Consider the following 11,398-nt stretch of genomic DNA (forward strand, 5'->3'; position numbering starts at 1 on the left):
ACTCATAATGCTAAATGTCTTAATTGCAGATACATAAACTTTTTGAGAGTCCTTCTCATGTTAAGGTGCTTACTTTAACTATTCCTCTCACTATTAGGCCCCAACATTCATCATTCTGCACAATAAAGCTCAAACAACTAAGTGTACTAATAATAAAAACACATTATTTGAGTTAAGGGAAACTTAAAGTAAAATAACAAGCATTTAAAATGTATTTAGTGTCAATAAACAGCCTCACTGCTCTCTGAAACCAACATTTTGTAAATCCACACATATTATATTCTTACTCATCTGTGTTACTGTAGTTACAGTAAAATTAATATTGCCTGAATACTTATGACTGTCACAGAGACTAAATGAACACAGCTCCTACCTGTTTATTGTTTCTTTGTTTTAATTAACTGTCAAAGCCTCTATGCTTAGTAATCTGCTGTTTAACAGGAATGAATAAACAATAAAGTCTATAATCACTATTTTTTATATATTTCAATGTTGTGGAAATATTGTGTGTGTAGTTTTATCAAAGACTTCTCAGATCAGTTCTTCACGCTGCACACATCCGGGTTCAGGGCGGTGTTTTGGTTTTCCCCTTAGAGACAAACCTGTTGCACTGAGTTCTGCCCGGCAACTGATGACACGACAGGTATCAGGAAACGTCTCCAGTTCTTTGACTCCATGAAGTAATAATTACGATAATTATTAGTTTCATGTTTTTACTCTTCTTACTAGGTTAAATGTTCTCATGTATTTCTTAACCCTTGTGTCGTCCTCATGGGTCAAATTGACCCCACCTCTTTTGACTGTTCCTTCTTTCCTTCCTTCCTTCCTTCCTTCTCTCCTAAATTCCTTCCTCTTTTCGTCCTTCCTTCCTTCCTTCCTCCCTCCTAACTCCTTTTCTTCCTCCCTTCCTTCTCTCCTTACTTCCTTCCTCTTTTCCTCCTTTCTTCTGTCCTTCCTTGACCTGAGGACAAGAGGAGGGTTAAATTAGGTTGCCATAAAATCCAATTTAATTGAATAAAAGTTTTAATTCTGTTTTTAATCTTAATATCATATCACTTACTGCTTACTGGAGTCTGTAAACATGTTATCCTTGTAGATTAATACACTTTTAAATAAAACAATGAGTATCATGACAGAGCTGTAAGGATCAAGCTGATTCTCCTGCAGCTCCACTGATGCTGAGAACTGAACGCTACCAGAAGACATCATGGACGTTATTATATGTCATATTAAATGTGTTGAAGACAAAATATAGAAAAGTATTGTAAAAAACCCATCATAATATTTTACACTATGAAGAATAACAATAATAAATTCAATTGCACCAATATGCAGACTTAATGTGCAGATATAAGAGAGAGATTTCTGCCTCCATCACAGTATAATGGAGGTGAATGTAGTTTTATATGTGGTACATTGAGCATTAAAGAAGATCTCAGTGGAAAGAGATTTTTTTGGAAATACTTTCTGCTGAAGAAATAGTCTCTGAGAAACCTGCTGACAGGACAGTGAGGTCTTCAGATTATCCACAGTCACAGAGACGCTGTTACTGGGAAAAGATGCTGCTTGTTGTTTTAAATTTTTTGTAAATGATAAAATAAAAACAGAGAACGTGGACACCTTCTCTATTCAAAAATCTTTTATAAAACATAGCAATAGCAAGAAAACATAACAATGCAGAATAAACTTGATGACGTAATACAAGTTTATGAAAGTTTATTAATAAAACACTTTTTCATTCACTAAGCAGGCATTAGACTCCTCGGCTGCTTTCCTACTCTACAATCTAGAAAAAACCAATCAAAATATATTCACTGATACTTAATATTGTATAAAGTCTTATGAAAGAGCAGCATTTGGCCAAATTATGAGAATCATTATCAGTTTTCTAGCTTTTTAACTGAACTCAAACTCATATTGAAAAGGGTTAGGGTTAGAAATTAAGGATTTAAATCAATACTATGTTATACTTTGTAAACCAGGTGTGCAAAAAAATATGCAGCTGAGAAATTTAGGAGCAATGTTTTGTTTCGTTTTAAAAATTTCTGTTTATTTCTTCTCATGTTTCAAATTTAAACCGAAAAGCTGGAGAGCTGGTGTGAGAAGAGATCAGAAGGTTCTCAGTTCATTTATCAGTGAAAACCAAGAACCAACATAATTATTCTCACACACACACACACACACACACACACACACACACACACACACACACACACACACACACACACACACACACACACACACACACACACACACACCTTTGCTTCTGAAGACGTGTGCTGCCATTTTGCATATTATTTTGAAATGGTAGATCCCAAACACACAACTCTTATTAACCCACTTTATATTTTAAAGTATAGAAGATAGTCTGTGTCATGTGCCTTAATAAGATCTTGATATGGGGCTTTTCGTCTACACCTAATATCTGACTGATTTAATTTCTAAGCAAAGATCAAAATCCAGCTCCCTGTGTAAAACTGTACAATAAAAACAAAAAAGAAGCTGATTCTAAAGTTAACACTACTGCAAACATCTGTACAGATTAGAACACCATCAGAGAGAGATTAACACACTGACATCAAGCAAATGTTCAACCAAAGTCTGCTTCTGTTAAAGTGTGACAAAAGGAAAATCACTTAGCCAAACATTACTAGCTGAGTATAAATTCAAACACCAGATCCTGGTCTGGTCATTAACGTCTCTTCTAATCTTCACTGGTTTCCTGTCAAGATGATAAAAAGACAAACGAGGTGGAATATTGAGTGTTCAAAATGAAGTCTGTTTCATTTTATTCAATATGAGATATTTCTGGGTAAAAAAGTGAATGTTATGGGTTTGAAATTAGGTTATCACACGTCAATGTTAAGTCAACAATCTTTCTGAAGTTATACTGGAAATACCAGTTTGGGAAACTAGTAATAGCATATATATTTAGTTCAGTGAGTTGAGTTGATATAATAAAGTACTCACTGTCATCAATTAGGAGCTTGACCTTCAGCTGATGAAGTTTCTGAAGCTTCAAAAAGAAAAAACAATTTGATTTGAAAAGAAGAGTTTTATCATGAGAAACAAAATTAGACATGAGTGATGAATTATTGATGTCTGACCTTCTGTCAAAAAATATCAAACATTTCATATTTAAATACTTACTACTGGCACGTTTAAACCCTGAAAGTTATTATTTATTCAGAATTTATGAAAGAATACACAGAGAAAACATCACTATCTGAGTCATTGTTACAATATGTCAACTAATTGTATGTCAATTATTAACACTTTTGGACTTTGGATCATTGAATACATCTGTGAAGTAAAAAAGAGGAGTAAAAACATCTTTTATCTCTCACCATTACTGGTCATTCTCCACAGGAAGTATCCAGCGATGCCGACTACCAGGAGCAGCAGTACAACAACACCTCCCATAACATTACCAACAGGGAACCCTGAAGAACCTGAAGAACCAAAACAGAACATCCAACTTTGTTTATCTCATTCTTTCATCACTTAATGGATCAGATTGTATTTATGAACACAACTTTAGTCATTTAAGTTTCCAAACGGAAGTCACAAGAAGAAGACAAACATGTTGATGCTGAGTGTGTTTTAGTGAACAATCAGTGTTGGGAGTTAAAACCACAAAGTTTTACAATAATCTCATTAGTTTGAACAGAAACACAGACGTGTAAAACATTACTGTTTGAATTTTAGTATTTATATTACAATACTGACCTGATGAAAACTGTGTTACAGTGTTGATCATAATTATGCTTTGACAGGCTAAATTTAAACTTGTGTTAATATCTATCTAGTAAATAACAGTGCCTCTGACTTCTGTAAAAGCAGTATGGAAATATCCTTCATGCCACACACACCAAAGATGAGAATAAAAGCAGGAAATCTAAGTTGTGTCCAGGACAGAATCACCTGTCAGTGGCAGAAAACTCAACAAGCTAAATGTCAAAGTACTTGATCAGAAAACACGCTCAGATCAAGCTCATCTCATTACAGATAATAGTGAAAAGATCAGCTCAAAAATTAAAATCAGATGAAAGTAAACTGAATGTGTTTCTCTCATCCATCACTTCCATCACCTCTATTAACAGTCTTTCCCCAGTTCGTCTGAATCGCTGTTTCATTCAGTTTGGTGATGATGTCGTCCTTCACACCAGAGAGCTGAAACACACATTCGTACCTCCTCCAGTCTTCGGTTGCGACTGATGAAACATTCAAGTCAGCACTGGTCTGGAAGGATCCATCATGGTTGAGGAGGATCTCTCCACGTTCCACGTTCTCATGATGCTCCTCTCCATCTTTCCTCCAGAACATCATGACTCTGTTAGGGTAGAAACCTGTAGCGAAGCAGCTGACTGGAGAGGAGGGAGTCTTCTGGAGGAGAGACACTGAGGGAAGCTCTGGAGAGTAAAGACAAAGACAGTTTATTGTTTTCTATATTTCTTATCATTCCTGTTTGATGTAACGTATTTAAATGCATTAGTAACACTTATATATACAGACATGCAAATAAACCTCATTGGAGTGTGACTGAGAAAAGAAGGATGTGACAGGGGAGAAGAAAGACATGAAAAAATGAGACTAGATGAGAAAGAGAGGAGGAGGACAGTGAGAGAGAGTGAGACAGTCAGAATATGGAGAAAAAGATGATTGATAAATATGAAAAGAGTGATAGAGAAAATGTGGTAAAGGAGGAGGGAGGCAGAAAGATGAAGAGAGGTGAGAGAGAAAATAAAAGAGAAATGTGTGTGTAAACTGAGACTCAGCAGGTCCCTGTGTGTTGGTTCATATTTATTGTAATGTTACTGTAAGTTAGAAACAGAGGAGGCATATTAACATTGTTGTGTTCATGAAACTACATCAGGTCATGTGATTCTACCTGTTCTCATCAGAGCACTCCTCCCGTAGTTCAAATACTTCTGCAGCCAGCAAGGACACTCCTGGGTGAGGTAGTTCTTCAACTGTGCGATCCTAGCTTTGTTCTCATCCCACTTCAGTTTGGTGATGACAGCCTGTTGCTTGGGAGCGATCCATGTCCCTGTCTTCAGGTCAAATACTATAAAGTCTTCTCCATCATAACCTTGCTGATTGAAACCATTAATCTCTCCAGTTTCATCGTCCCATTCACAACCAAGCATCCCCTGGACAATGTGGACACCTAAGAGAGAGACAGAGACACAGACTGCAGTAAACCAGAGTGAGATCTCAGCACAGCACACAATAATAATCAAAAGAATCATTGTTGTAGCTATAAACATATAGTAGTAGTTAATCATCATAAGTACAGCTTATGATAATGTGGAGTCCAGGATAAGATTTATTATGTGTGTGTTAGTCAGGACTCCACCTCAGTGTGTGTGTGTGGATATTGAAAGCAGTGAAATATAAACAAACCTCCAGTTTGGTTGAAGCGCTGCTTTGCAGTTTCAATGTTGGCTTTGAAGACCGGCTGGACACTAAAACAGATCTCAGTCTGCCTCTTCCAGTACTGTGGATCATCTTCTGTGATTTTCTTCATCCAGTCCTGTTTTGGTTCTGCTCTCTTAATGTTGCTGTCACAGATATCCATTTGGACATCATCAAGTAAGCCAACAACCACATACTCTGGGAAGTTTGGGACTTGAGAAGACCCAGTGTAGAAATACTTCAGAGAGTGAGTCACTGTAAGAAAAGGTTCATGTCATCATTGACAAACTATATATCAGTCCCTCCATCATTTAATTCAGTTATTTTGTGATTGTTATTTTAAAGCAACTTTTCCTGAAACTGCAAAATAATTTGCAATGTTTCTATTTCAGATTTCCTGACTTTATGTTAATTACTGCGATCACAAACTCACATTTTCCTCTACGGAGTGATATACCGATATGAATGAGATTGTAATTTTAGTTTCTATATTCAGCTAATGAAAACATTTTGTATTGGATTATATTACTTCCCAGAGGGGCTGTTGCTCTAACTGAAAAAAGATAATTCAACACTTATGTGTAGCCAGTTGAATTTTCATGAACACTGACAATGGCTTCACTCAATGATTCCTGGTGAAGCCCAGGACTTAGACTGGCGTATGATATATGTTGTTTTGTATGTAAAAATATGTACTAGAATACAAAAATTACATAAAGGATTTCATAAACATATTTTCTCCACCTGCTGGTCTGAATCCACCTCTGTAAAGTTGCACTGCCCTTTGCTGCCTGCCTCGGCTCTTTCTCCCACTGTTGGAGTCTCTTCTTTTTAGAGGCCATTATAAGCACCCGAAATTAACATAAACCACATTTTAACCAATTTGAACATTACAAATTATGATCTCATAATGAGGTGAATAATAAGAAAAATATGAATAAGAATTATAATGATAATGACTTCTATCCACTACATCTTCTTATTGGTTGAAAATTAATCACAACCTAAATGAAGGAAGTTCAAGAACAAACCTAGCAGCTAAAACCCTAAACCTAACCCTAACAAACCTAGCAGCTCATGTCTCAGCTAGAAAGTAGTTTAACACATCACACAGCTTCATATTGACTGTAAACAATCTTTTATCTGACATGATTCAACAGTTACACTTCATTTAATGGTAACAGAGCTGAAGAATTATCTTGACATCCAGCAAGCTAGCTAAGTGATAGTATAGTGATAGCATAATATAGATATAATAGATAGATAGATTTAGTTTAGTCATAAGCAAACATGAAAACTAATATAATTTTCTTTTTAAAAACGACATTTTGACTGATTTATTTGTGATCAGAACTTTAATCAATTCTTTCATTGAACAACAAAAACATGAATGTTAAGTAAAATACCCCCACACCCTATTCAGAATGTTAAATTATAAGAACCTCTCTTCCCTTAAAAAAACATATTTTACAATTGAACATTTTTTATATACAGTTGTATAAATTCTTGTATGATAACAGAAAACTGTGTAGTAGGAGGCAGAAGAAACAGCATCACATTTGAGGTAGCCAGAACCATAATAAGCTAGCCTCTTAAATGGTCAATGAAATGGTGTTAGCTAGCTTATATTTAGCAGATAGGGCACATGGAGCGCCCTGGGGGTCAAGTGGTTACAGCACATGCCAACGTCCCTGGTTCGAATCTGGTCAGGGACCTATGCTGCAGGTAAATTTTTTCTCTCTCTCTCTCTCTCTCTCTCTCTCTCTGCTACACGATTTTTTTTCTACATTTAAATTTCCTGTTACTGGCTAACATGCAATTTTGTAAATTTCCAGTTTATTCCCATTAAGTCCCATATATTCCCGTTAAGTCTCATGGAAATTTTTCAAGTTCGAAAATTACCGTAATTTTTGCAACCCTACTCACACAGAGGCCTACATACCTGTGCCCGTCCTTGTCTTTTACCATCAACCGACTTAAATATAAACATATATACATACATATATATATATATATAATAACTTACCTGCCGCTGCGCTGTGTAGACTCAAGAGGGCCAGAAAAACCATCTTCATTCTGAACTGAGGTATCTTCTTCTTCTTCTTTAAATTTGATTGGCGTTTGGTAAACCAGCTTAGAGGTGCATTACTTCCACCTACCACACTGGAGTGTGGAACATTAGATTAACAACAAAACAGACAAACAAAAAAACAAACTTAAATTCTCTTTCAGATATTTTAAGACATAAATGTATGTTATCCTTTAACACTGATATAAAGTCCTTCCTTTCGTCTTCATATTCTCAACATGTAAGCAGCACAGTTAACAGCTTCTTGACCTCCACAATGTCCACATTTACCAGTTGGCTATTTACTTATTTATGCAGTGTTTGATTTAGTCCAGTTTGCCCTATCTTGAGTCGAGTGATAGTTTCCTGCTCATCCTCCTTAAACCTACATGCTTCTGTATTTGTTTTTTAATTATTGTTTTAGTCTCAGGTTTACTTAACAGAATGTCCTTGTTTACTGTTTGTATTTTAAGCAATTTCTTTTTGCCAATATGTCTACCTGTTCATTCCCCTCTACTCCTACATGGGCAGGAACCCAAATAAAACAAACTGTTAAACCTTTATTTAACATCCTATACAATAAATGTGATGAATTTTAAAAACAATAAACTGCATGATTTTCCATATCTAACACTTATTAGTGCTGCCCAGCTATTCGATGCAATTAATGCTTGATTTTAGGGACTATTGGACTGTATTTTATGTTATGAAGACCTGCATTTCCTGCTGCAGCAGAAGTGCAGTGTTACACTCTGTACTCATTTTCTCAGTGTTAGTTTTGCCTGACTGCACAAGCACTTTTTTAAAGTTGCTTCTGCATTTGTGATCCCTTGAGAGACTTGTATTCGCGGCAGAAGCTTTACCAGTCTTTTTTAAACAAGTATCTATACTTCGACTTAAGTACAGAATGTGAGTACTTTTACCACCTCTGAAAATGACAAACGATGTAATACATGAGGACCAGAGCCAAGATCACCCCGCGAAGCTGTCGTTGCATTGTGAAACTCGAAAGTGGCGCGTTTATCTAGATAAAAACCTATGACCTATGAGGAGTAGCCAGCTCAACTATTACATGTTTTGGTACGTTTAGAAATATGCGTACTTGAAACCGAACCGTACCAAAGTCTGCATGCTAAATTGTAACAATTTATTGCCTGCTGCAGACCAAACTATCGAACTATAGGTCTGAAAACGCCCTTAGCCTTCCTGTTTGTTTGTGCAAAACAATTTACATCATCAACCATGAATAGCACAAACTCATTCTTTACCACAATCAATGTGTCTTACCTTATCTTCTTATATCCTTCACACGATATTATTTTGTTGCACTCTGTACTAATTTTCTCAGTATTGGTTTTGCCTGACTGCACAAGCACTTTTTTTTAGCTGCTTCTGCATATGTGATCCCTTGAGAGACTTGCATTCGCTGCACTTCTGCCGCTTTCTTACTAGCCTCACGACCCCTGTAAGTAGAGCTCTACTCCCCTTTTCCTTGTCTAATCCTAACTAACACACTGTTACATTTTTCACAATTTCTCATGGTTTTCAGGCGTTTTATTTGTTTAAGCAACATACTTGTGGGTATTCCCGAAATTACCCCTCTGATCTTCCTTTTTTCACTTGTTTTTGTCCCTTGCACTCTCTTACCTTCAATCTTATTAAACCAGATAGTCTTTCCCTGCAGAGAGCTATCCCTGCAACAGTGATGCATTGCACAAAACTCTGGCACTCCTAACCTCACCAATCAGTTTATGTATTGCTTTAGTAAGTTGAATCGGGTTCCACTCACCTTCTTGCACCAGTTTAATGATAACTTTGTGTTCTTTCCGATCCTCTTTTACACCTGTGATCTGCTCATTATCATTTTTTTCAGTGTGTGAGCGTATATTTTGCTGCCTCAGGTTTTTACACTTTCTCCTACTATTTATACATTCATCTTTCCCGCTACCTTCTTCTTTATCTAGCTCACTTCCTGCTCCGTCACTTCCCTCTGCAATTTTCTGCCCATTCATGGTTGTTCCATCGTTAATCAACTGCAGTATACATCTACATCTACATTTTTACAGTCAACTGATATGTTTCTTTATTTAGAGACAAACAAACTGCTCCTATAGTGAGCCACACAGCTGAACTGTTGGTAGGACAGGCAGGAGTGCTCACTTCAGCCTCCTTCTGTGCCAATGTGAAATTAGTATTAGAACAATGTCACTTAAATCTTGGTTAAACTGACCTAAACAGGTTATGAACAAAAGTGAAAGTAACATTTGCTTGTTTTTACCCCTAATATAGAGGATGGAGAGGCATGCCATGCTTTTTTGGGGTTTCTTAGCTTTGTTAGTGCATGGAAGTTGGATTATGATATATAATAATACTTGTAATATAACATGTATAATGTTTTGTAGGGTATTCTTCTTTTGTTTTGTGTGGACGTTCTAGGGTTGAAAACGGTCCTGATCAAAAATATCAACAAACAGTGTGGTTTTACTGGTGTTACAGTGACTAAATGTGGTAATTGCTTCATAGGTTCTGAACTAATGTGAAACTATGTACGCTGAAACCTGCTCAACCAAAGAGAAACTGAACACCTCTGTTGATGTTTGGACACCTAACACTGTTTTTCATTTTGCTGTTGGCACAATTTATACTCTGTTTCAAACCTCACTTATTCTTGATAGCATGAAGTCATGAAAAGCATGAAACTTGATAGAATTGACTTTTACCTAAAATCTCACTTCTTCAACTTTGTTTTATGTAAACACAAGTAAAGCAATAGGCTAAATATTAGATATTTCATATAATTAATATAGCTGGCTGTTTATTAGTGTTTGTGACACACTGCTGATTGGTACCTTGGTACCTAACCCTAACCCTGACCCTTTCCCCTCTTTTAATACATCCATTATCATGTCTGCACAACTATTCCTCTCACTATGAGTGGAGGACACTTAAAGCAAAATAAAACCCATTTAAAATGTATGTCATGTCAGCAGTTTTCTCAGAGACTATTTCTTCAGCAGAAAGTATTTCCAAAGAAATCTATTTCCACTGAGATCTTCTTTAATGCTGAATGTACCACATATAAAATTGCATTAACCTCCATTATACTTGGATGGAAACAGAAATCTCACACAAACATGGGCTGATAAAACCAAAATTATCTGCATGTCTAGATAGTAAATGAGAAAACATTATTTTAACATTTGGATGAGCTGTCTCTTTAAGGTTGTGCTAACCAGATATCCTGAAAACCAACACAACACCAAGCTCCAAGTAAAGACACTTGTTTAACACTTTACTCTGTCCTGTAATGATTAAATCCACTAAAGTGAGGCAGCACGTCACTGAAAATGAGCATTCAGATGATTTCTCTCAACAAGTATAGCAATAAAATGGTTATATTTTTTTAAAAGTTCTGCATTCAAAGCACACAAGTAATATTATAAACATGCTACTATATACAGTATGTTCCTGTATGTTGTAGTTCAAACTAGCTGCTTACATGCTGATGCTTCAGTATTAATAATTTAATGCTGTCACATATAATAATATATCAGTCGGAGGGACCAAACCATTACTTTTACTGTAATACTTTAACTACATCACTCATAATACTGTAATGTAATGTAATTTTACTGTAGTAGGATTTTTCAAGAGGGACTTTTACTTTTAATGAAGTATTTCATCACTGAATATCTACTTTTACTTAAGTGAGGATCAGAGTATTCAAATATATAATATATATATAATATATTCATATAACAAAGTGGTGTTTTTATAAGATGTCCGTTTCCTCCTATTGTTTTTTAATTCAGACTGGAAGCTGCTGAACCGGTTATGTGTCTCTCAAACCTAAAAAAGATGATCCCTACAGTCATTTGCCTATCAAATCTGCTCATTTGACATTGTAGCTTC

General features: G+C 35.9%; 1 protein-coding gene across 1 annotated transcript; it reads right to left on the reverse strand.

The window, feature by feature from the left end:
- Positions 1-3,336: 3,336 nt before the first annotated feature.
- On the reverse strand, positions 3,337-7,493 carry LOC128373856 (H-2 class I histocompatibility antigen, Q9 alpha chain-like). Its single transcript, XM_053334050.1, has 5 exons — positions 7,445-7,493; positions 5,407-5,673; positions 4,892-5,170; positions 4,092-4,412; positions 3,337-3,452 (listed from the first exon to the last, which is right to left on the reverse strand). Exons 1-5 carry the CDS (start codon positions 7,491-7,493, stop codon positions 3,337-3,339), a joined length of 1,032 nt encoding a protein of 343 aa, XP_053190025.1.
- Between the last annotated feature and the right edge of the window lie 3,905 nt (positions 7,494-11,398).

This window comes from Scomber japonicus, chromosome 15 (genome assembly GCF_027409825.1).
Source record: "Scomber japonicus isolate fScoJap1 chromosome 15, fScoJap1.pri, whole genome shotgun sequence".
NCBI classification, from domain to species: domain Eukaryota; kingdom Metazoa; phylum Chordata; class Actinopteri; order Scombriformes; family Scombridae; genus Scomber; species Scomber japonicus.

Coding starts and splice junctions, on each gene's coding strand:
- LOC128373856 (XM_053334050.1), bottom strand. CDS start 7,493: ATGAAGATGGTTTTTCTGGCCCTCTTGAGTCTACACAGCGCAGCGGCA. Junction 5,674..7,444: donor TCTACACAGCGCAGCGGCAG/GTAAGTTATTAT, acceptor CTTTTCTTACAG/TGACTCACTCTCTGAAGTAT. Junction 5,171..5,406: donor GCGCTTCAACCAAACTGGAG/GTTTGTTTATAT, acceptor TCTCTCTCTTAG/GTGTCCACATTGTCCAGGGG.